The 26,370-nt window shown below is 46.9% G+C and overlaps 2 protein-coding genes across 2 annotated transcripts in view; both read left to right on the forward strand.

Moving 5' to 3' along the window:
- The window catches only part of LOC109885033 (tumor necrosis factor receptor superfamily member 11B), a 29,021-nt gene extending 20,694 nt beyond the window's left edge, over positions 1-8,327 (forward strand). Inside the window, exons 4-6 of the mRNA XM_031820517.1 lie at positions 6,101-6,325; positions 7,297-7,508; positions 7,794-8,327. Of these exons, the coding sequence (XP_031676377.1) occupies positions 6,101-6,325; positions 7,297-7,508; positions 7,794-7,973 (617 nt within the window). The 3' untranslated portion in view covers positions 7,974-8,327. The remainder of the gene's footprint in view (positions 1-6,100; positions 6,326-7,296; positions 7,509-7,793) is intronic.
- Positions 8,328-14,956: 6,629 nt separating this feature from the next.
- On the forward strand, positions 14,957-17,920 carry LOC116371611 (tumor necrosis factor receptor superfamily member 11B). Its single transcript, XM_031820516.1, has 5 exons — positions 14,957-15,091; positions 15,374-15,779; positions 15,927-16,112; positions 16,344-16,465; positions 17,468-17,920. Exons 1-5 carry the CDS (start codon positions 15,047-15,049, stop codon positions 17,735-17,737), a joined length of 1,029 nt encoding a protein of 342 aa, XP_031676376.1. The 5' UTR covers positions 14,957-15,046; the 3' UTR covers positions 17,738-17,920.
- The last annotated feature ends 8,450 nt before the right edge of the window (positions 17,921-26,370 follow it).

The following is a 26,370-nucleotide window of genomic DNA, read 5'->3' on the forward strand; positions in this document are numbered from 1 at the left end:
AGATGTCATCCCACTAACTCCAGATGTCATCCCACTAACTCCAGATGTCATCCCACTAACTCCAGACGTCATCCCACTAACTCTAGTAACTCCAGACGTCATCCCACTAACTCCAGTAAATCCAGACGTCATCCCACTAACTCCAGTAACTCCAGACGTCATCCCACTAACTCCAGTAACTCCAGACGTCATCCCACTAACTCCAGTAACTCCAGACGTCATCCCACTAACTCTAGTAACTCCAGACGTCATCCCACTAACTCTAGTAACTCCAGACATCATCCCACTAACTCCAGTAACTCCAGACATCATCCCACTAACTCCAGACATCATCCCACTAACTCCAGACATCATCCCACTAACTCCACTAACTCCAGACGTCATCCCACTAACTCCAGTCCAGACGTCATCCCACTAACTCCAGTAACTCCAGACGTCATCCCACTAACTCCAGACAGCATCCCACTAACTCCAGTAACTCCAGACGTCATCCCACTAACTCCAGACGTCATCCCACTAACTCCAGACGTCATCCCACTAACTCCAGACGTCATCCCACTAACTCCAGATGTCATCCCACTAACTCCAGATGTCATCCCACTAACTCCAGATGTCATCCCACTAACTCCAGATGTCATCCCACTAACTCCAGATGTCATCCCACTAACTCCAGATGTCATCCCACTAACTCCAGATGTCATCCCACTAACTCCAGATGTCATCCCACTAACTCCAGATGTCATCCCACTAACTCCAGATGTCATCCCACTAACTCCAGATGTCATCCCACTAACTCCAGATGTCATCCCACTAACTCCAGATGTCATCCCACTAACTCCAGATGTCATCCCACTAACTCCAGATGTCATCCCACTAACTCCAGATGTCATCCCACTAACTCCAGATGTCATCCCACTAACTCCAGATGTCATCCCACTAACTCCAGATGTCATCCCACTAACTCCAGACGTCATCCCACTAACTCTAGTAACTCCAGACGTCATCCCACTAACTCTAGTAACTCCAGACGTCATCCCACTAACTCCAGTAACTCCAGACGTCATCCCACTAACTCCAGATGTCATCCCACTAACTCCAGATGTCATCCCACTAACTCCAGACGTCATCCCACTAACTCTAGTAACTCCAGACGTCATCCCACTAACTCTAGTAACTCCAGACGTCATCCCACTAACTCCAGTAAATCCAGACGTCATCCCACTAACTCCAGTAACTCCAGACGTCATCCCACTAACTCCAGTAACTCCAGACGTCATCCCACTAACTCCAGTAACTCCAGACGTCATCCCACTAACTCTAGTAACTCCAGACGTCATCCCACTAACTCTAGTAACTCCAGACATCATCCCACTAACTCCAGTAACTCCAGACATCATCCCACTAACTCCAGACATCATCCCACTAACTCCAGACATCATCCCACTAACTCCACTAACTCCAGACGTCATCCCACTAACTCCAGTCCAGACGTCATCCCACTAACTCCAGTAACTCCAGACGTCATCCCACTAACTCCAGACAGCATCCCACTAACTCCAGTAACTCCAGACGTCATCCCACTAACTCCAGACGTCATCCCACTAACTCCAGACGTCATCCCACTAACTCCAGACGTCATCCCACTAACTCCAGACGTCATCCCACTAACTCCAGATGTCATCCCACTAACTCCAGATGTCATCCCACTAACTCCAGATGTCATCCCACTAACTCCAGATGTCATCCCACTAACTCCAGATGTCATCCCACTAACTCCAGATGTCATCCCACTAACTCCAGATGTCATCCCACTAACTCCAGATGTCATCCCACTAACTCCAGATGTCATCCCACTAACTCCAGATGTCATCCCACTAACTCCAGATGTCATCCCACTAACTCCAGATGTCATCCCACTAACTCCAGATGTCATCCCACTAACTCCAGATGTCATCCCACTAACTCCAGATGTCATCCCACTAACTCCAGATGTCATCCCACTAACTCCAGATGTCATCCCACTAACTCCAGACGTCATCCCACTAACTCTAGTAACTCCAGACGTCATCCCACTAACTCTAGTAACTCCAGACGTCATCCCACTAACTCCAGTAAATCCAGACGTCATCCCACTAACTCCAGTAACTCCAGACGTCATCCCACTAACTCCAGTAACTCCAGACGTCATCCCACTAACTCCAGTAACTCCAGACGTCATCCCACTAACTCTAGTAACTCCAGACGTCATCCCACTAACTCCAGTAAATCCAGACGTCATCCCACTAACTCCAGTAACTCCAGACGTCATCCCACTAACTCCAGTAACTCCAGACGTCATCCCACTAACTCCAGTAACTCCAGACGTCATCCCACTAACTCCAGTAACTCCAGACGTCATCCCACTAACTCCAGATGTCATCCCACTAACTCCAGATGTCATCCCACTAACTCCAGATGTCATCCCACTAACTCCAGATGTCATCCCACTAACTCCAGACGTCATCCCACTAACTCCAGTAAATCCAGACGTCATCCCACTAACTCCAGTAACTCCAGACGTCATCCCACTAACTCCAGTAACTCCAGACATCATCCCACTAACTCCAGACATCATCCCACTAACTCCAGACATCATCCCACTAACTCCACTAACTCCAGACGTCATCCCACTAACTCCAGACGTCACTCCAGATGTCATCCCACTAACTCCAGACGTCATCCCACTAACTTTTTCTTGAGCAGATGGTCTGGGGGCCGGAACATAATTACAGATCATTTGTAGACTGCAAATTGACCGCAAGAAGCCCAAACATATATAATATTTGACTAATACATAATAATTTCAAGCCTTGCATACATTTGTATAGGGCGGCTCACATCCCATAGGGTGGCTCACATCCCATAGGGTGGCTCACATCCCATAGGGTGGCTCACATCCCATAGGGCGGCTCACATCCCATAGGGCGGCTCACATCCCATAGGGCGGCTCACATCCCATAGGGTGGCTCACATCCCATAGGGCGGCTCACATCCCATAGGGCGGCTCACATCCCATAGGGCGGCTCACATCCCATAGGGCGGCTCACATCCAATAGGGTGGCTCACATCCCATAGGGTGGCTCACATCCCATAGGGCGGCTCACATCCCATAGGGCGGCTCACATCCCATAGGGCGCCTCACATCCCATGGGGCGGCTCACATCCCATGGGGCGGCTCACATCCCATAGGGTGGCTCACATCCCATAGGGTGGCTCACATCCCATAGGGTGGCTCACATCCCATAGGGCGGCTCACATTCCATAGGGCCCCTCACATCCCATAGGGCGGCTCACAAATGGCCCATCGTCGTCCCGGTTCGGGTTTGGCCGGAGTAGGCAGTCATTGTAAATAGGAATTTGTTCTTATCTGACTTGCCAAGTTAAATAAAGGTTAAATAAAATAAAAAGTTTACGATCACGTGTCTTTCTAGTATACGTGGGAATACTTGGGAACAGATTTCCTAAATTAAAATCAATTGGAGCTGATTTGCTGGTGTTTTTACAGTATTTTATGCCCAACCATGAAAAACCTGTTTTGTTTTTTTGCTCACAGGCCGCCAGTTTGGGTCTTACTCAGACTGAAACCATGAAGAATGCTGCTCAGAACACACACACACACATACACACACACACCACAGAACCACAACACATTAGACTGAGCCTGATGAGCCTCTCAGGAGACCGAACACAGTACTGAGTTCTCATTCTAGAACCTGAACGATGCACACAGAACACCTGTCTTCCATCACACCATCTCTGCTGTGTGATGTATCACAATGAGCCGTGTCAGGGGGAAGTTGACTTCCATGAGAATCAACTCTTCACATGAAACTGAGTTCCTATAGGATGACTAACAACTCTCAGGGTAGAACACCCAGAACTGTTACTTTCCCTGGGGACTGACGCTCTCCTTAACAATTCATTCAGGATTTGTTTTCGTAGGATAGGACACACATACAATTACAATGATTTAGTTGTTCTATTTCTATGGTGACACCGCAGATCGTTTGCAAAGAATTAGAAAATAGTTTGAAGTAAAAATGTCAAATTGAGAGGAAATATGTCTAATCCGTTGGTTTAGATTTGAGAAAATGCTCTAAGTCAGACCTGCTGTAAATCAGACCTGCTGTAAATCAGACCTGCTGTAAATCAGACCTGCTGTAAATCAGACCTGCTGTAAATCAGACCTGCTGTAAATCAGACCTGCTGTAAGTCAGACCTGCTGTAAGTCAGACCTGCTGTAAGTCAGACCTGCTGTAAGTCAGACCTGCTGTAAGTCAGACCTGCTGTAAGTCAGACCTGCTGTAAGTCAGACCTGCTGTAAATCAGGCCTGCTGTGAGTCAGACCTGCTGTAAGTTGGGTGGTCCTTTGCATGGGGTGATGTAAGTTTCCTTAAACAATCAGTCTTCCAGATAGATGACACAGGAACTTTGGTATTAAACTCTTTAGTAATACAATGTAATTGCAGACAGAGATTCACATACCTCAGTAGTCTATCGTAACGATCTGTGTGGTGAAACAGGAGACAACACTCTTTATACTCTTTGGGGCAGCAGGGTAGCCTAGTGGTTAGAGTGGAGGGGCGGCAGGGTAGCCTAGTGGTTAGTGTAGAGGTGGCAGGGTAGCCTAGTGGTTAGAGTGGAGGGGCGGCAGGGTAGCCTAGTGGTTAGAGTGGAGGGGCGGCAGGGTAGCCTAGTGGTTAGAGTGGAGGGGCGGCAGGGTAGCCTAGTGGTTAGAGTGTAGAGGGGGCAGGGTAGCCTAGTGGTTAGAGTGTAGAGGTGGCAGGGTAGCCTAGTGGTTAGAGTGGAGGGGCGGCAGGGTAGCCTAGTGATTAGAGTGTTGAAATAGTAACCGGAAGGTTGCAAGTTCAAATCCCTGAGCTGACAAGGTACAAATCTGTCATTCTGCCCCTGAACAGGCAGTTAACCCACTGTTCCTAGGCCGTCATTGAAAATAAGAATTTGTTCTTAACTGACTTGCCTAGTTAAATAAAGGTAAAAAAAAAAAAATACAATCTACCTGTCAATCATATCATAACATTGTTGCATTGGATTAGAAACAAAGTATCTAAGATGAGAAAAACAGGTCTAGACTGTGGTTTCTCTCTATCTCGTCCTTGAGGCTGTGTGACTATCAGCAGGTGCAGACGATTCTCATCCTGAGAACTTGAAGCAGTACATCTCCATTTACCCAGTACTTTTCCATCATTGCACATTGCAGGTATACAAAGGTTATGACATAAATACAGTAATCATGGTGTCAGTGTAGCCCCACACCCCACCACCAGGGTAACCCCCAACCAAGTCAGCCCTGCTGTAGGTCAGACCTGCATCCCAAAATGGCACCCTATTACCTATATAGTGCACTACTTTTGACCAGAGCCCTATTGGCCCTGGTCAAAAGTAGTGCACTATAAAGGGAATGCGGTGCACTTTCGGAGTCAACTACAGACTTAGGAACGAAGCCAGATAAGGAGGAGAGGCTGTGAGGGAAATGAGTGTGTCGCCGCTGGGATGGAACAAAGAAGTGAGAGGAAGTGATGTTTTCATTATCTGGTCTGGTAATGACTGGATACCCTCCATTACACACACACACAGACACACACACACACCACATCAGAGTGAGCCTGATGAGTCTCTCACGAGACCCAAACACAGTACTGAGTTCTAGAACCAGAACGCTGCACACACACAGAACACCTTTGTTCCATCACAGCAGGTCTGCTGTGTGACGTATCACAGTGAGCCGTATCAGGGGGAAGGTTGAGGTCCATCTCCACAGGCGTTGAGGTCTTCATGTGAACTGGTGCTCATCATCTAGCGATTTGATATCTGTTCAATAGAATAAATGAATGTTTATTTGATAGAACCTGAAACAGAAAGGCTGTTTCAGGAATAGGATACAATTATGGTCCCAATAGAGTAAACCAAACACATCTGTCTCTTCACACAGATCTCTTCACACAGAATCAATCAACATCTCAATGTATCGGAAAGAAAACGTACCTAAGTACCAGGATGTAACGTCAGTGTCCTCTCTCTCTCTCCCTCTCTCCCTCAGACGTGTCGCTGTGTGAGGAGGCCATATTCCAGTCTCTGGCGTCTCTCCGTCTGTCCTCCGTCCCCCTGGAGCGTCTCCTGGAGAGCCTGCCTGGGAAGAGGGTGGACAGGAAGAGTCTGGAGAGGCTTAAGAAGGCCTGCTCCCCCCAGCAGCAGATACTACTCCTGTTGAGACTCTGGAGAGAACAGAACAAAGACCAGGTTAAACTCTACGGCATCATTCAAGGTCAGTAGGATCCGTTTAGTAGAGCTCTGCTATTGGCTGCTGCATATGAGTTCTAAAGACTTTTATCCAATGAGAGGGTCCTGTTATGTCCTGGGCTCATCATATCTATTATCCAATGAGAGGGTCCTGTTATGTCCTGGGCTCATCATATCTATTATCCAATAAGAGGGTCCTGTTATGTCCTGGGCTCATCATATCTATTATCCAATAAGAGGGTCCTGTTATGTCCTGGGCTCATCATATCTATTATCCAATGAGAGGGTCCTGTTATGTCCTGGGCTCATCATATCTATTATCCAATGAGAGGGTCCTGTTATGTCCTGGGCTCATCATATCTATTATCCAGTGAACCACTGTGAGTGGAAGGTGTCCAGGTTAGGGGTGTCCAGGTTAGGGGTGTCCAGGTTAGGGCTGTCCAGGTTAGGGCTGTCCAGGTTAGGGGTGTCCAGGTTAGGGGTGTCCAGGTTAGGGGTGTCCAGATTAGGGGTGTCCAGGTTAGGGGTGTCCAGGTTAGGGGTGTCCAGGTTATAGCAGAGACTGACTCAACCACACGAGTTCCCAGCCATCCCGTCTTCAGTCAGCTGTTTGTTCTAAAAAATAGTTTTTTTTCATTTTCCTGATGTTCTTCATCCATAACCGTTGGTTACGTGGTTATACGATAATTGTGGCAGCCCTAATCCAGCTGTCTAAGAGTAGTATCATGACTATCCTTTCCCTCCACTGTGAGCGTAAGGTGTCCAGGTGTCTTACAGTAGTATCAGTTTAACCTGAGTTCCACCTCTACCCTGTGGTCTCAGGTGTGAACCACTGTGAGCATAAGGTGTCCAGGTGTCTTACAGTAGTATCAGTTTAACCTGAGTTCCTCCTCTACCCTGTGGTCTCAGGTGTGAACCACTGTGAGCATAAGGAGTCCAGGTGTCTTACAGTAGTATCAGTTTAACCTGAGTTCCTCCTCTACCCTGTGGTCTCAGGTGTGAACCACTGTGAGCGTAAGGTGTCCAGGTGTGCGGGTTTGAAGAACCTGACCCTGGGTGACCTGATGATGGTGATGAAGAGTCTTCCAGGGGTCCGGGCTCACGAGGAAGACATCAGGGCCGTGGTCTCCTCATGCCGCTCCCAGCAGTACCTCCTGCAGCTCCTACACCTTTGGAAGAACGAGAACAAGGACCTGGACATCAATAAGGTATTGGTCCGCCACCACCATGCACATTAACACGCCTGCCTTAATCTAGACCAATTATGACTGTGGACATTCCTCATTTTTCCTTTTCTACGTACCAACAACAAGATAAGATTATCCAATTAGAAGTGTGTTGGGTTTCCTTTGATGAAAGCACCGCAACGGAGAAGACGGAGTAACTGACTTGATCACTTTGTGTTCTCCTTGATCGTTAAAACAATGTAGTCTGTATATGTATTTGTTTAAATGGTCAAAATAAAAGCTAATCTATTAATCCATCAATGAAAGGGTCTGGCTCACAGCCTGAGCAGGCTCCGACAGCAGGGGGCACCACGTCCGCTCCTCAGGAGCATCAAGAAGATCAACCGGATCATCTCCACCTCCTCCATACACAAGATGTACGAGAAGATGTTCCTCAACATGATTGAGGACGGGACCTGCTTCAACACCAAACCCTTCAACCAATAGGAGAAATGGGGCGGGTCTAAGGTGGGGGAGGGGGAGGGGCAGAACTGGGTTTCAAATACTTAAAAAATGTATCATTTGTTAGAGTCTGCCTGGAGTGTCAGATGGATGGGGTTTGACGTTTTGTGATGTTTCTATTGGTTTATTGCTCCAGACAAGCTCAATCAGGGTCAGATAAAGGTTGTAAATTCATGTTTAAGGTATTTGCACCCCAGGTCTGATGGGGGTGGATCCTAACGTCCACTTACGTCAAATTTTCACTTGGTCTCCCATTGATATCAATGCATGACTAAGTGACAATTCCATTCAAAAATGTAAATTAGGATTAGTCCTAACTGTGTGAAAAACAGGGTTGGGGTCAATTTAGTGGAAATTCAATTCATGAGGATTTTTATTTGTGAATTTGATTTTTAATTCACTTGCTGAATTGACTGAATTAAAAATGGAATTGATTCCAACCTTAGCGAAAAGAGAAAACTATTTAAAATGTGTATATAGTCTGGTGTCTTTAAGGTGAGGTAGAGGGGTGATAGGGAAGGGGGTGGTGATAGGGAAGGGGGGGTGATAGGGAAGGGGGTGGTGATAGGGAAGTGGGGGTGATAGGGAAGGGGGTGGTGATAGGGAAGTGGTGGTGATAGGGAAGTGGGGGTGATAGGGAAGTGGGGGTGATAGGGAAGGGGGGGTGATAGGGAAGTGGGGGTGATAGGGAAGTGGGGGTGATAGGGAAGTGGGGGTGATAGGGAAGGGGGGGTGATAGGGAAGTGGGGGTGATAGGGAAGGGGGTGGTGATAGGGAAGTGGGGGTGATAGGGAAGGGGGGGTGATAGGGGAGTGGGGGTGATAGGGAAGGGGGGGTGATAGGGAAGTGGGGGTGATAGGGAAGGGGGGGTGATAGGGAAGGGGGGGTGATAGGGAAGGGGGTGGTGATAGGGAAGTGGGGGTGATAGGGAAGGGGGGGTGATAGTGAAGTGGGGGTGATAGGGAAGGGGGGGTGATAGGGAAGGGGGTGGTGATAGGGAAGGGGGGGTGATAGGGAGGGGGGGGTGATAGGGAGGGGGGGGTGATAGGGAAGGGGGGGGTGATAGTGAAGTGGGGGTGATAGGGAAGTGGGGGTGATAGGGAAGGGGGGGGTGATAGGGAGGGGGGGTGGTGATAGGGAAGGGGGTGGTGATAGGGAAGTGGTGGTGATAGGGAAGGGGGGGTGATAGGGAGGGGGGGGTGATAGGGAGGGGGGGTGATAGGGAGGGGGGGTGATAGGGAAGGGGGTGGTGATAGGGAAGGGGGGGTCATCTTGCTTTTTTCACTGTTTTAAAAGGAGGAGATGTATTTCATAATGAAATGTTTCCTCCTGTGTGCGTTCCAAATGGAACCCTATTCCCTATATAGTGCACTACTACCCAATGGGCCCTGGTCAAAAGTAGTGCACTATATAGGTAATAGGGTGCCATTCCCCCCCCGCCACTGTTCTGTGTGGACTGCTGACATCCAAAGCTCTATTGACACTGTCAAAACATTTCAAACATTGTCAGCTTTTATGAATGTACAAAGGAGTGCAATTTGTTTTATTTAAATGTGATTTTTCTGACCAAATTTGTTTGTAAAAGCTTATTTTTATTTCTCTATTAAAAAAACTGGATTCTGAATGCTGCAGGTTTGAATGTTGTTTGTTTGTAGCTGAAGGGATTTGTTTTGTAAATCATTTTTGTATAAAAAAAGGTATGGATCTTTATTTGGGATGTTTCTGGTTGGACCAGCCCTTTTCAAGTCCTTAACATTTGTAAACATTATGTCGAATTATCTGATTAAAATCCATTTGATAAAATTGTTGTATGGTTTTGCTTTCCCCTTACATTAGTGTGAATGTAGAGCCCTGGTGTCGTTACTCTCCTTGCAGTAACCTGTGTCTGACGGAATGGTTTCTGATACACACCACTCCTCCTATTGACTCAGTCTTGTTACGCGCATTCATTAAGAAACAGGAAATAGCTTCCTCATTACACTTACTCAATAAGGATGTGGTATTCCTTCCTTGGAAATATAGTGTTTATGTGAAGCTTCAGTGTACAGCTGATATGTAGGGGCCGGCAGGGTAGCCTAGTGGTTAGAGTGTTGGACTAGTAACCGGAAGGTTGCAAGTTCAAATCCCTGCGCTGACAAGGTACAAATCTGTCGTTCTGCCCCTGAACAGGCAGTTAACCCCACTGTTCCTAGGCAGTCTTTGAACATAAGAATGTGTTCTTAACTGACTTGCCTGGTTAAATAAAGGTAAAGAAAAAATGTCCACACTGTCCTGTCCTGTCCTGTCCTGTCCTGTTCTATGAAATGACTTGACTCATCTTTACTCTCCTGCAAAATGAGTATGTGAATGTTCTTCACTGTGTCATTCTGTCTCCTGGAAGGTTCTTCACTGTGTCATTCTGTCTCCTGGAAGGTTCTTCACTGTGTCATTGTCTCCTGGAAGGTTCTTCACTGTGTCATTCTGTCTCCTGGAAGGTTCTTCACTGTGTCAGTCTGTCTCCTGGAAGGTTCTTCACTGTGTCATTCTGTCTCCTGGAAGGTTATTCACTGTGTCATTCTGTCTCCTGGAAGGTTATTCACTGTGTCATTCTGTCTCCTGGAAGGTTATTCACTGTGTCATTCTGTCTCCTGGAAGGTTATTCACTGTGTCATTCTGTCTCCTGGAAGGTTATTCACTGTGTCATTCTGTCTCCTGGAAGGTTATTCACTGTGTCATTCTGTCTCCTGGAAGGTTGTTCACTGTGTCATTCTGTCTCCTGGAAGGTGGTTCACTGTGTCATTCTATCTCCTGGAAGGTGGTTCACTGGGTCATTCTGTCTCCTGGAAGGTGGTTCACTGTGTCATTCTGTCTCCTGGAAGGTGGTTCACTGTGTCATTCTGTCTCCTGGAAGGTGGTTCACTGTGTCATTCTGTCTCCTGGAAGGTGGTTCACTGTGTCATTCTGTCTCCTGGAAGGTGGTTCACTGGGTCATTCTGTCTCCTGGAAGGTGGTTCACTGTGTCATTCTGTCTCCTGGAAGGTGGTGCACTGTGTCATTCTGTCTCCTGGAAGGTGGTTCACTGTGTCATTCTGTCTCCTGGAAGGTGGTTCACTGTGTCATTCTGTCTCCTGGAAGGTGGTTCACTGTGTCATTCTGTCTCCTGGAAGGTGGTTCACTGGGTCATTCTGTCTCCTGGAAGGTGGTTCACTGGGTCATTCTGTCTCCTGGAAGGTGGTTCACTGTGTCATTCTGTCTCCTGGAAGGTGGTTCACTGTGTCATTCTGTCTCCTGGAAGGTTATTCACTGGGTCAGTCTGTCTCCTGGAAGGTTATTCACTGGGTCAGTCTGTCTCCTGGAAGGTTATTCACTGGGTCAGTCTGTCTCCTGGAAGGTTATTCACTGGGTCATTCTGTCTCCTGGAAGGTGGTTCACTGTCTCACCTCCACTAGTGTGGTCCCAGATCTGTTTGTGATGTCTTCTAGGGTCATTGTCTCCTCTGTACCAGATGAGACTAGTTGTAACCAGATCAAACTAGTTACGACTATACTAGTCTCATCGGGTTACAACTAGTCTGATCTGGTTAGAACTAGTCTGATCTGGTTAGAACTAGTCTCATCTGGTTAGAATTAGTCTGATCTGGTTACAACTAGTCTCATCTGGTTAGACCTAGTCTGATCTGGTTAGAACTAGTCTGATCTGGTTACAACTAGTCTCATCTGGTTACAACTAGTCTGATCTGGTTACAACTAGTCTCATCTGGTTAGAACTAGTCTGATCTGGTTACAACTAGTCTGATCTGGTTACAACTAGTCTGATCTGGTTACAACTAGTCTGATCTGGTTACAACTAGTCTCATCTGGTTACAACTAGTCTGATCTGGTTACAACTAGTCTCATCTGGTTACAACTAGTCTGATCTGGTTACAACTAGTCTCATCTGGTTACAACTAGTCTCATCTGGTTACAACTAGTCTGATCTGTACCTACTGCTGTTGTCACGCCATCTCACCTTGCTCCTCAGAAAGGAACCAGAGCTCCTTGTTTGGTTGTCAGGAGTGTGTAGTCAGGGTAACTTCCTACGGAGGATCATAATGTTGTCATACATGTTATTATATCTTTAAAGGTCAGCTGACCAGAGTCTAGCCTGATCCCAAGTCATATTGTCACTGGCAGCAACAACGACCATAGGAGTTGGTAAGACAGTACAAACTAGATATGGGACCAGGTTAGACTCTGGTCAGCTGACCTTTAAAGACTGTTCTGCTGTGGTCTACATGAGGACCCAGAAGCCCTTCCACATTTTACCTATAGGAAGTAATGGTGACCTTTACAGAACTTTTTATAGACATGTTTGGTTGTCATGGGAAGTAAGAGTGAGAATGAGTGCGTGTGAGTGAGAGAGAGAGAGAGAGAGGATGTGTGTTTTTTTTTTTTTACAGAGTCAATGTGGAGGCTATACAGGGGGTACCGGTACAGAGTCAATGTGGAGGCTATATACATGGGGTACCGGTACAGAGTCAATGTGGAGGCTATATACAGGGGGTACCGGTACAGAGTCAATGTGGAGGCTATATACAGGGGGTACCGGTACAGAGTCAATGTGGAGGCTATATACAAGGGGTACCGGTACAGAGTCAATGTGGAGGCTATATACAGGGGGTACCGGTACAGAGTCAATGTGGAGGCTATATACAGGGGGTACCGGTACAGAGTCAATGTGGAGGCTATATACAAGGGGTACCGGTACAGAGTCAATGTGGAGGCTATGTATAGTGGGTACCTGTACAGAGTCAATGTGGAGGCTATATACAGGGATACCGGTACAGAGTCAATGTGGAGGCTATATACAGGGATACCGGTACAGAGTCAATGTGCGGGGGCACCGGTTAGTCGAGGTAATATGTACATGTAGGTAGAGTTAAAGTGACTATGCATAAACCATAAATAGAGAGTAGTAGCAGTGTAAAAGAGGGAGGGGGGGGGCAATGCAAATAGTCTGGGTAGCTATTTGATTAGCTGTTCAGGAGTCTTCTGGATTAGGGGTAGAAGCTGTTAAGAAGCTTTTTGGACCTATACTTGGCGCTCCGGTATCTCTTGCTGTGCGGTAGCAGAGAGAACAGTCTATGACTAGGGGAGTCTTTGACAATTTCTAGGGCCTTCCTCTGACACCGCCTGGTATAGAGGTCCTGGATTGCGGGAAGCTTGGGCCATACGCATTACCCTCTGTATTGCCTTGCGGTAGGAGGCCGAGCAGTTGCCATACCAGGCGGTGATGCAACCAGATGCTCTTGATGGTGCAGCTGTATAACTTTTTGAGGATCTCAGGACCCATGCCAAATCTTTTCAGTGTCCTGAGGGGGAATATGCGCTGTCTTGCCCTCTTCACCTGTTATGACTAATTGGGGGACACCAGGTGTGTTATGACTAACTGGGGACACCTGGTGTGTTATGACTAACTGGGACACCAGGTGTGTTATGACTAACTGGGGACACCAGGTGTGTTATGACTAACTGGGGACACCTGGTGTGTTATGACTAACTGGGGACACCAGGTGTGTTATGACTAATTGGGGACACCAGGCGTGTTATGACTAACTGGGGACACCAGGTGTGTTATGACTAATTGGGGACACCAGGCGTGTTATGATTAACTGGGGACACCAGGCGTGTTATGACTAACTGGGGACACCAGGTGTGTTATGACTAATTGGAGACACCAGGCGTGTTATGACTAACTGGGGACACCAGGTGTGTTATGACTAACTGGGACACCAGGTGTGTTATGACTAACTGGGGACACCAGGTGTGTTATGACTAATTGGGGACACCGGGCGTGTTATGACTAACTGGGGACACCAGGTGTGTTATGACTAATTGGGGACACCAGGTGTGCTATGACTAACTGGGGACACCAGGTGTGCTATGACTAACTGGGGACACCAGGTGTGTTATGACTAATTGGGGACACCAGGCGTGTTGTGACTAATTGGGGACACCAGGCTTGTTTTGACTAATTGGGGACACCAGGCATGTTGTGACTAATTGGGGACACCAGGTGTGTTATGACTAACTGGGGACACCAGGCGTGTTATGACTAACTGGGGACACCAGGTGTGTTATGACTAATTGGGGACACCAGGCGTGTTATAACTAACTGGGGACACCAGGCGTGTTATGACTAACTGGGGACACCAGGCTGGTTATGATTAACTGGGGACACCAGGCGTGTTGTGACTAACTGGGGACACCAGGTGTGTTATGACTAACTGGGGACACCAGGCGTGTTATAACTAATTGGGGACACCAGGCATGTTATGACTAACTGGGGACACCAGGTGTGTTATGACTAACTGGGGAAACCAGGTGTGTTGTGACTAACTGGGGACACCAGGTGTGTTGTGACTAACTGACAACACCAGGTGTATTATGACTAATTGGGGACACCAGGCGTGTTGTGACTAACTGGGGACACCAGGTGTGTTGTGACTAATTGGGGACACCAGGTGTGTTATGACTAATTGGGGACACCAGGCGTGTTATGACTAATTGGGGACACCAGGCATGTTATGACTAACTGGGGACACCAGGTGTGTTATGACTAACTGGGGACACCAGGTGTGTTGTGACTAACTGAGGACACCAGGTGTGTTATGACTAATTGGGGACACCAGGCGTGTTGTGACTAACTGGGGACACCAGGTGTGTTATGACTAACTGGGGACACCAGGTGTGTTGTGACTAACTGAGGACACCAGGTGTGTTATGACTAATTGGGGACACCAGGCGTGTTGTGACTAACTGGGGACACCAGGTGTGTTGTGAAGGTGTTATAATATGATCTAATAGAGGGCATGTCTCCATGTCTCTGACTCCTCCCCTTCCTCTTTCTAGTCCACGGTTCAGGATAAAGGGCGATAAGGTCTGAATCAGCCCACAATAGAGGATATGACTCCTCCCCTTCCTCATTCTAGTCGGTTGACGATAAAGTGCGATAAGGTCTGAATCAGCCCACAATAGAGGATATGACTCCTCCCCTTCCTCTTTCTAGTGGTTGACGATAAAGGGCAGAGAGAAGGATCCATGATCAAGTCCTTTTACAGCTGGACAAGCGACAACATCAACATGGTGAGTCACTCTTCTGATGATGGGATAATGACACATACAAGGATGTTCCTTTTTAACACATTATTTATATATTGCAACATTTTAAAGTTACATATTTCGGTATATTGTACAATGTGAATGTGTTGCCATGACAAAACGCTGTTTGTAATTATTAGTCAATTTTACAATAATGTTGTGTAATAAATGGGTAGCCCCTTAGCCTACAGTTGAAACCTTTATATCAATCAAATGTATTGTCACAACGTGCTCCAAACAAAGTGCATTCTTTTCTTATATTTACAGTTGTTCACAATCCTCGTAGTGCTGGCGTCGGTTGATCTCAGCTGTAGCGCAATGAAAGAGGTTCTTCAAAGTCAGACCCCCGCCACGTATCACCACATGGACTCCTCCACCGACCAGTTACTCACCTGTCATCGCTGTCCACCTGGCCATCACATGTCTGCGCACTGCACCGCCACCACGCAGACCGTGTGTACACCATGTCCATCAGGCCACTACACTCAGTACTGGAACTACCTGCACAAGTGCCTGTACTGCGGCACGTTCTGTGGGGAGCACCAGGTGGTCAAGGAGGAGTGCTCGGTTCTCAGTGACAGGGTGTGTGAGTGCAAAGGAGGATATTACTGGGACGCCGATTTCTGTATCAGACACACGGAGTGTCCTTCTGGCTACGGGGTGAAACGGAGAGGTAAGAAACAGAATGGACAGATATGTCACCATTTCCGTCTTTGCGCAATAGCGTTATTTTGCAGATAGATCGAAAAACGGTATATAACGGTTTATAACGGACAAATAGTAATATACATGTGTTTAAAAATGTCAAATGCCCCCACAGGTACGACGGAGACGGACACAGAGTGTGAAAAATGCCCTCACGGTTCCTTCTCCTACAGCACTTCTTCGCGCGCGCTGTGCGTAAATCACACGGATTGCGCGTCACTGGGGCGGAAGACGGTCCTCAGGGGTACGTGTTGGCACGACAACCTCTGCGCCCTTTCCTGTGAAGAACAGAAAGATGGAGGTGGGTATCACATTATCGACAAGATCTTGATATTGACTTTTGTTTTTAGCTGTGGTGTATTTCAAACCCAAATACTGAAACAGAATTTGTGGTCTATATTTTATTTATTGCAGACTTTTATGAAATGTAATGAAAGTAATATTCGTATATTTTTGTATTACATTGGTATTATGCATTTGTATTACGTTAGTGTTACTGACAGACACATCAAAATGTTTTCCTCGTTGGCAGGTGAGTTTAAACTACTCAGAACTTTCCTTCCTGACTTCTTCACTCATCACAAGATGAGAGTGGTGAAGCTGAGGAAGCTGGTCTGGAGGTTGATGGCCACTGAAGAGGAGCAGGAGCACCAGGTTAGAGAGACAGACCCTAAGTATTGTGTGTGTATGTACTGATCGATGCTACTGAATGTAATGTCATATATGAACACATAAATGATAAATGGAGACCTAGAATAGCAGGTCTCTGTCTTGTTTTCCTCCGTTTTGAGTCAGTACAGAACCGTAGTTATATTTCTCTTGTTTTACAGTGGGGCAAAAAAGTATTTAGTCAGCCACCAATTGTGCAAGTTCTCCCACTTAAAAAGATGAGAGAGGCCTGTAATTTTCATCATAGGTACACTTCAACTATGACAGACAAAATGAGAAAAAAAACACATTGTAGGATTTTTTATGAATTTATTTGCAAATTATGGTGGAAAATAAGTATTTGGTCAATAACAAAAGTTTATCTCAATACTTGTGGACAGGTGTCTTTTATACTGATAACAAGTTCAAACAGGTGCCATTAATACAGGTAACGAGTGGAGGACAGAGGAGCCTCTTAAAGAAGAAGTTACAGGTCTGTGAGAGCCAGAAATCTTGCTTGTTTGTAGGTGACCAAATACTTATTTTCCACCATAATTTGCAAATAAATTCATTAAAAATCCTACAATGTGATTTTCTGGATTTTTTTTTCTCATTATGTCTGTCATAGTTGAAGTGTACCTATGATGAAAATTATAGGCCTCTCTCATCTTTTTAAGTGGGAGAACTTGCACAATTGGTGGCTGACTAAATACTTTTTTTTGCCCCTCTGTACAGTGATGTAGTTCTGTCGTTAAGCTGTTGTTGTCTATTCATGTTCTGTATTATGCCCTGGTTGATATTGCGTGTGGGACCCAGGAAGAGTAGTTGTTGCTCTGGCAACAACTAACAGGGATCCTAATGAAATACCAAATGATCAACAGACACCGTTAGAGGTTTACATTTAACCTGGCCTTTAATCAATGGTTCTCCTTCATTATTATTATTAGAAAATGTGCCTCAATTTGAAATGAAATTTAAATAAAGTTGAATTTGATTTGATTTGAGCAGGAGCAGCAGCAGCACCCAGCCAGCAGCCTCTCCCAGTCCGGCCAGAGAGGCCTCTTGCAGGACCAGGTGAAGGACTGGATCAGGGATGCCTCAGAGGAAGACCTGAGGAGACTCCCTGAAATACTGAGGAAGACCCATCAGAGTGTGATGGCCGAGAGACTAGAGGGGAAGATGAGGGAGTTACAGGAAGCCTCTGATTGTAACTCGGTTAGAAACGGGGTGACCTCATCACCTCACTGTGATGTAGAAGAGGTTTCTCAATCTGAATAACTCACGGATTGGATACAGTACCATATAGCCTACAGTGATCATGAATATACTACTGTAAACCACTGTGCTGTATGCTGTATGCCTGTGTGTTCACTGGTCCAAAATACTGGTCAGTTATGGTTGTACAATGTGTCTGCTTTGTCCTGGTCAAATAATGAAACATTAATATCAGTCCTCAGGGAACGAGATGGTCCTTTTTCCTACTAAAGCCATGACACCACCTTCACACTGTCATCTAATACCTCACACAGTGGTTCTACCTTCATACTGTCATCTAATACCTCACACAGTGGTTGTACCTTCACACTGTCATTGTCTTCTTATCTAATACCTCACACAGTGGTTCTACCTTCACACTGTCGTTGTCTTATCTAATACCTCACACAGTGGTTCTCCCTTCACACTGTCGTTGTCTTCTTATCTAATACCACACACAGTGGTTCTACCTTCACACTGTCGTTGTCTTCTTATCTAATACCTCACACAGTGGTTCTCCCTTCATACTGTCGTTGTCTTCTTATCTAATACCACACACAGTGGTTCTACCTTCACACTGTCGTTGTCTTCTTATCTAATACCTCACACAGTGGTTCTACCTTCATACTGTTGTTGTCTTCTTATCTAATACCTCACACAGTGGTTCTACCTTCACACTGTCATTGTCTTCTTATCTAATACCTCACACAGTGGTTCTCCCTTCATACTGTCGTTGTCTTCTCATCTAATACCTCACACAGTGGTTCTACCTTCACACTGTCGTTGTCTTCTCATCTAATACCTCACACAGTGGTTCTCCCTTCATACTGTCATTGTCTTCTCATCTAATACCTCACACAGTGGTTCTCCCTTCATACTGTCATTGTCTTCTCATCTAATACCTCACACAGTGGTTTTAGTGTTAACAGAGAATTTTAATATTTCATCTGACAGTTAAGTGAATCATTTTAGTCGACAACTAGTAAACGTTTATGCACACACAACTAGGAGTCACCTCTTATCTCCTGTCAACAGATGTAAACCATGATGAGGCAACAGATGTAAATCAACAAGGAGTCACCTCTTATCTCCTATCTTATCTCCTATCTTATCTCCTATCCTATCTCCTATCTTATCTCCACCTCTTATCTCTCTGTTCCCCCAAACCTCCTCATGCCTCCTGTCAACAGATATATTGTAAAATATGATGTCATCAAGTAGTCAAGTCTTTCTACACTCATAAAGAGGTGACCCCCCCCACACTCATAAAGAGGTGAACCCCCCCCACCCTCATAAAGAGGTGACCCCCCCCCACACTCATAAAGAGGTGACCCCCCCCACACTCATAAAGAGGTCCCCCCCACCACACTCATAAAGAGGTGACCCCCCCCCACTCATAAAGAGGTGCCCCCCCACACTCATAAAGAGGTGACCCCCCCACCACACTCATAAAGAGGTGACCCCCCCCCACACTCATAAAGACGTGACCCCCCCCACACTCATAAAGAGGTGACCCTCCCCCCCACACTCATAAAGAGGTGACCCCCCCTCCCCCCCACACTCATAATGAGGTGACCCTCCCCCCCACACTCATAAAGAGGTGACCCTCCCCCCAACACTCATAAAGAGGTGACCCCCCCCCCACACTCATAAAGAGGTGACCCCCCCCCCCCCACACTCATAAAGAGGTGACCCCCCCCACACCCTAAACATCTCTCCATCCAACACCCAAACCTTCACCATGCAATATGTCAACAACAGGCTAGCCAGCGTGATTCATGTCTTCACAAGGCTCCTCCCAAACCTTCACCATACAATATGTCAACAACAGGCTAGCCAGCGTGATTCATGTCTTCACAAGGCTCCTCCCAAACCTTCACCATACAATATGTCAACAACAGGCTAGCCAGCGTGATTCATGTCTTCACAAGGCTCCTCTACAATTGTGGTGACACACCGTGGTACAGTTAGTGTGTTGGTTTGTGTTTATGTCCAACATACTATAACCAGGGTAAAGGTGACATAGAAACATATTTTACCTCATGGGGTCACTCAAAATGGCCGACTAGTTATTTCTATAGAGGGGAGGTGAGGTCCCCGTGTCTGACTGCTGAAGACAACCAGGTCAGGCCACCGTCATGTCTGGTTCCTGGGTCTCAAATGTTCCTCAAATTAGATCCTTTGAACCAATAGTGTGTGTGTGTTTGCGTGTGTGTTTGCGTGTGTGTGTGCGTGTGTGCGTGCGTGTGTGTGTGTTAATTAACCAATAGGGTCCGCTGATGGAGGTGAGGTGACTACTCAACCAAACGTTTGAAACCTCAAACCTGACACAGAGAAGCCACTAACCGGTGCTGTCCTTCTTCACCAAGCAGCAGAACACGTTAGGGACAGAAGGGGACAAACCTGACACAGAGAAGCCACTAACCGGTGCTGTCCTTCTTCACCAAGCAGCAGAACACGTTAGGGACAGAAGGGGACAAACCTGACACAGAGAAGCCACTAACCGGTGCTGTCCTTCTTCACCAAGCAGCAGAACACGTTAGGGACAGAAGGGGACAAACCTGACACAGAGAAGCCACTAACCGGTGCTGTCCTTCTTCACCAAGCAGCAGAACACGTTAGGGACAGAAGGGGACAAACCTGACACAGAGAAGCCACTAACCGGTGCTGTCCTTCTTCACCAAGCAGCAGAACACGTTAGGGACAGAAGGGGACAAACCTGACACAGAGAAGCCACTAACCGGTGCTGTCCTTCTTCACCAAGCAGCAGAACACGTTAGGGACAGAAGGGGACAAACCTGACACAGAGAAGCCACTAACCGGTGCTGTCCTTCTTCACCAAGCAGCAGAACACGTTAGGGACAGAAGGGGACAAACCTGACACAGAGAAGCCACTAACCGGTGCTGTCCTTCTTCACCAAGCAGCAGAACACGTTAGGGACAGAAGGGGACAAACCTGACACAGAGAAGCCACTAACCGGTGCTGTCCTTCTTCACCAAGCAGCAGAACACGTTAGGGACAGAAGGGGACAAACCTGACACAGAGAAGCCACTAACCGGTGCTGTCCTTCTTCACCAAGCAGCAGAACACGTTAGGGACAGAAGGGGACAAACCTGACACAGAGAAGCCACTAACCGGTGCTGTCCTTCTTCACCAAGCAGCAGAACACGTTAGGGACAGAAGGGGACAAACCTGACACAGAGAAGCCACTAACCGGTGCTGTCCTTCTTCACCAAGCAGCAGAACACGTTAGGGACAGAAGGGGACAAACCTGACACAGAGAAGCCACTAACCGGTGCTGTCCTTCTTCACCAAGCAGCAGAACACGTTAGGGACAGAAGGGGACAAACCTGACACAGAGAAGCCACTAACCGGTGCTGTCCTTCTTCACCAAGCAGCAGAACACGTTAGGGACAGAAGGGGACAAACCTGACACAGAGAAGCCACTAACCGGTGCTGTCCTTCTTCACCAAGCAGCAGAACACGTTAGGGACAGAAGGGGACAAACCTGACACAGAGAAGCCACTAACCGGTGCTGTCCTTCTTCACCAAGCAGCAGAACACGTTAGGGACAGAAGGGGACAAACCTGACACAGAGAAGCCACTAACCGGTGCTGTCCTTCTTCACCAAGCAGCAGAACACGTTAGGGACAGAAGGGGACAAACCTGACACAGAGAAGCCACTAACCGGTGCTGTCCTTCTTCACCAAGCAGCAGAACACGTTAGGGACAGAAGGGGACAAACCTGACACAGAGAAGCCACTAACCGGTGCTGTCCTTCTTCACCAAGCAGCAGAACACGTTAGGGACAGAAGGGGACAAACCTGACACAGAGAAGCCACTAACCGGTGCTGTCCTTCTTCACCAAGCAGCAGAACACGTTAGGGACAGAAGGGGACAAACCTGACACAGAGAAGCCACTAACCGGTGCTGTCCTTCTTCACCAAGCAGCAGAACACGTTAGGGACAGAAGGGGACAAACCTGACACAGAGAAGCCACTAACCGGTGCTGTCCTTCTTCACCAAGCAGCAGAACACGTTAGGGACAGAAGGGGACAAACCTGACACAGAGAAGCCACTAACCGGTGCTGTCCTTCTTCACCAAGCAGCAGAACACGTTAGGGACAGAAGGGGACAAACCTGACACAGAGAAGCCACTAACCGGTGCTGTCCTTCTTCACCAAGCAGCAGAACACGTTAGGGACAGAAGGGGACAAACCTGACACAGAGAAGCCACTAACCGGTGCTGTCCTTCTTCACCAAGCAGCAGAACACGTTAGGGACAGAAGGGGACAAACCTGACACAGAGAAGCCACTAACCGGTGCTGTCCTTCTTCACCAAGCAGCAGAACACGTTAGGGACAGAAGGGGACAAACCTGACACAGAGAAGCCACTAACCGGTGCTGTCCTTCTTCACCAAGCAGCACGTTAGGGACAGAAGGGGACAAACCACAATGTAAAAAAAGTTAAGTGCTTTAACTGGAAATGGTGGAGAGAAATGAAACATGAGGGAAAAAATGAAGGTCCACTTTAAAAATCTAGATTTAGGTCTTTTAGATAATTGTGTTTGTCTGTGTCCCAGACCTGCAGTCTTAAGTGATTTTCATCCTGTTTGTCATACATCTTCAGCCCGACACGTCACCATTTATAGTCAGTAATCAATGTAAAAAAAAAACCAACAACTTAAATTGCCACAAATAGCTTTTTAAATCTATTGATGAGTGTCTGAAATAGTCTCCTCTGAAATAGTCTTCTCTGAAATGGTCCAAACAACCCCTGGCTGTCATTGACCACTGTCTGTACGATTACAATTTCGGGGAGAGAGAACGAGAACAGAACTGAAACAATTATTTTAACTTCAGGACTTTCCCCAGGAAACGAACCGATCAGAAATCCCCCCGGGTGATGTTGTCCAGGGATGTCTCCCAAATGGAACCCCAGTCCATATATAGTGCACTACTTTTGACCAGAGTCCTATAGGGCCCTGATGCAAAGTAGTGCACTATATAGGGAATAGTGTTCCATTTGAGATGTAGCCCAAACCTCTACATGTTAAGGAGCATTCTGACATGGTTGTTTTCAACATCCCACATTTGTTCTTTCTCTGGCTATTTCTGCTTCATTCCACCATGACACACAATAGGTACTCTCTCTCTCTCTCTCTTTCTCCTCCCTCGCTCTCTCTCTCTCTTTCTCCCCCCTCGCTCTCTCTCTCTCTTTCTCACCCCCCCCTCTCTCTCTTTCTCCTCAATCGCTCTTTCTCTCTCTCTCTCTTTCTCACCCCCCCTCTCTCTCTAGCGCTCTCTCTTGTGCTCTCTCTCTCTTTCTCCCCCCTCTCTCTCTCTCTTTCTCACCCCCCCCTCTCTCTAGCTCTCTCTCTTGTGCTCTCTCTCTCTTTCTCCCCCCTCTCTCTCTCTTTCTCCCCCCTCGCTCTCTCTCTCTTGTGCTCTCTCTCTTGTGCCTCTCCCTCTCTCTCTCTTATGCTCTCCCTCTCTCTCTCTTGTGCTCTCCCTCTCTCTCTCTTGTGCTCTCCCTCTCTCTCTCTTATGCTCTCCCTCTCTCTCTCTTGTGCTCTCCCTCTCTCTCTCTTGTGCTCTCCCTCTCTCTCTCTTATGCTCTCCCTCTCTCTCTCTTATGCTCTCCCTCTCTCTCTCTTATGCTCTCCCTCTCTCTCTCGTGCTCTCTCTCTCTTTCTTTCTTTCGGTCTTTCTCAGAAGCTGGAGGCTGGAACAATCTGAATGTTCCAGATCGGTCCCAAACACAGTCACCCGAATTTCCACATTTTTTCCCCCTGCATTTTATTTTTGTGAAAGTGTGACTGTGTTTCTGCCTGACCACAATGCCTGAAAAACAAATATTTTTCCTTCTGGAATAAACACACAGATTACATCCTAAATTACACTCTATTTCCTATATAAGTGCACATATGTTGACCAAACCCCATAAAGGCTCTCATTAAAAGTAGTGCACTATATAGGAAGTAGGGTGTGATTTGGGAAACACAAACACACTTGGTTAAACTAGACACAATGAGCTCCGTTCCAGCTCTTTAGCTTTAAGGGATAATACACGTCATGTCTTCTGCTGTGAGCAGATCCGATGACAGAGTAGTAGATAAATATCCCCTGCATGATTACTGTGGTGTTCTGAGAAAGACAGGGAACCTGTGAGCACACAGCACGGCAGATAGTGTTACCATCTTCTGTTTCTAAGGGGTCAGTGTTGATATCAACAAAGCCAAAACAATGATTCTCAACCTTATATACCGAGTGAGGTTGTTATCTGTGTTGGGTGCCCAACATAGATATCTTTGACACTCGTGGGGGTGCCCTGATTTGTTATGGGTGTTCCCAGTACCCCCCCCCAACCCACCTGTAAGTTGAACCCTGCTGTCAACACAACTAATGTTCTGTAACTGAAATGGTACGTCTTGGAGAAAGACACCAAATAGCTCCCTTCTCACTAGTTTCAAATGAACAAGACAATCTCACCACTCAAGAATAAGGAACCGTTCCTCATCCCGGATGATGCTAGGCACAATTGGCCCAGCGTCGTCCGGGGTTTGGCCCGGGGTAGGGGGCCAAAACATTGTAAATACGAATTTGTTCTTTAACTGACTTGCCTATTGTAAAAAAATCTGCTCAGTACAAAGATTCTGATGTTGGACTCCTGATCAAAACCTGTCACTTTACTGCCATCTATTGGCAGGATTAAGTCATCATTTGTTATAATTTCCCATTTCTTTTCTTGACCAGACAGGGTCAACACTTTAGGGTAAATCTAACCTCATCACAAGACTAATTGCGGATAGCAATAGGAGGAAGTGTCTGGTAAACGAGATTAGGGTGAATCCATATTAAAAACAACGTAAACAGGACGTGCTGATTGGACTCCTGTCCTGTGGTAACGACTCAGTGATTTAAGATTGAAGTCAAGGTGATGGGTTGTGATGAACTTTATGCTCCATCCTGCTCACTGCATCACTGCGTCCCTGGGAGGGTTGCGTCACCTGAGTGGGTTGAGTCAACATCAACATTACCTACCCCATCAACATCACCTTCCCCATCAACATCACCTTCCCCATTAACATCACCTTCCCCATCAACATCAACATTACCTTCCCCATCAACATTACCTCCCCCATCAACATCAACATTACCTTCCCCATCAACATCACCTCCCCCATCAACATCAACATTACCTTCCCCATCAACATCACCTTCCCCATCAACATGACCTTCCCCCATCAACATCAACATTACCTTCCCCATCAACATCAACATCACCTTCCCCATCAACATCAACATTACCTTCCCCGTCAACATCAACATTACCTTCCCCATCAACATCATCATTACCCTTCCCATCAACATCATCATTACCTTCCCCATCAACATCATCATTACCTTCCCCATCAACATCATCATTACCTCCCCATCAACATCAACATTACCTACCCCATCAACATCAACATTACCTTCCCCATCAACATCAACATTACATTCCCCATCAGCATCAACATTACCTTCCCCATCAACATTACCTTCCCCATCAACGTCAACATTACCTTCCCCATCAACATTACCTTCCCCATCAACATTAACATTACCTTCCCCATCAACATCATCATTACCTTCCCCACCAACATCATCATTACCTTCCCCATCAACATCAACATTACCTTCCCCATCAACAACAACATTACCTTCCCCATCAACATCAACATTACCTTCCCCATCAACATCATCATTACCTTCCCCATCAACATCAACATTACCTTACCCATCAACATCATCATTACCTACCCCATCAACATCATCATTACCTTCCCCATCAACATCATCATTACCTTCCCCATCAACATCATCATTACCTACCCCATCAACATCATCATTACCTTCCCCATCAACATCATCATTCAAATCAAATCACATTTATTTATATAGCCCTTCGTACATCAGCTGATAACTCAAAGTGCTGTACAGAAACCCAGCCTAAAACCCCAAACAGCAAGCAATGCAGGTGTAGAAGCACGGTGGCTAGGAAAAACTCCCTAGAAAGGCCAATACCTAGGAAGAAACCTAGAGAGGAACCAGACTATGTGGGGTGGCCAGTCCTCTTCTGGATGTTCAAATGTTCATAAATGACCAGCATGGTCGAATAATAATAAGGCAGAACAGTTGAAACTGGAGCAGCAGCACAGTCAGGTGGAAGTTGAAACTGGAGCAGCAGCATGGCCAGGTGGACTGGGGACAGCAAGGAGTCATCATGTCAGGTAGTCCTGGGGCATGGTCCTAGGGCTCAGGTCAGTTGAAACTGGAACAGCAGCATGGCCAGGTGGACTGGGGACAGCAAGGAGTCATCATGCCAGGTAGTCCTGGGGCATGGTCCTAGGGCTCAGGTCCCCCGAGAGAAGGAGAGAATTAGAGAACGCACACTTAGATTCACACAGGACACCGAATAGGACAGGAGAAGTACTCCAGATATAACAAACTGACCCCAGCCCCCCGACACATAAACTACTGCAGCATAAATACTGGAGGCTGAGACAGGAGGGGTCAGGAGACACTGTGGCCCCATCCGAGGACACCCCCGGACAGGGCCAAACAGGAAGGATATAACCCCACCCACTTTGCCAAAGCACAGCCCCCACAC

Source organism: Oncorhynchus kisutch, unplaced genomic scaffold (assembly GCF_002021735.2).
Source record: "Oncorhynchus kisutch isolate 150728-3 unplaced genomic scaffold, Okis_V2 scaffold3444, whole genome shotgun sequence".
Taxonomy (NCBI): Eukaryota; Metazoa; Chordata; class Actinopteri; order Salmoniformes; family Salmonidae; genus Oncorhynchus; species Oncorhynchus kisutch.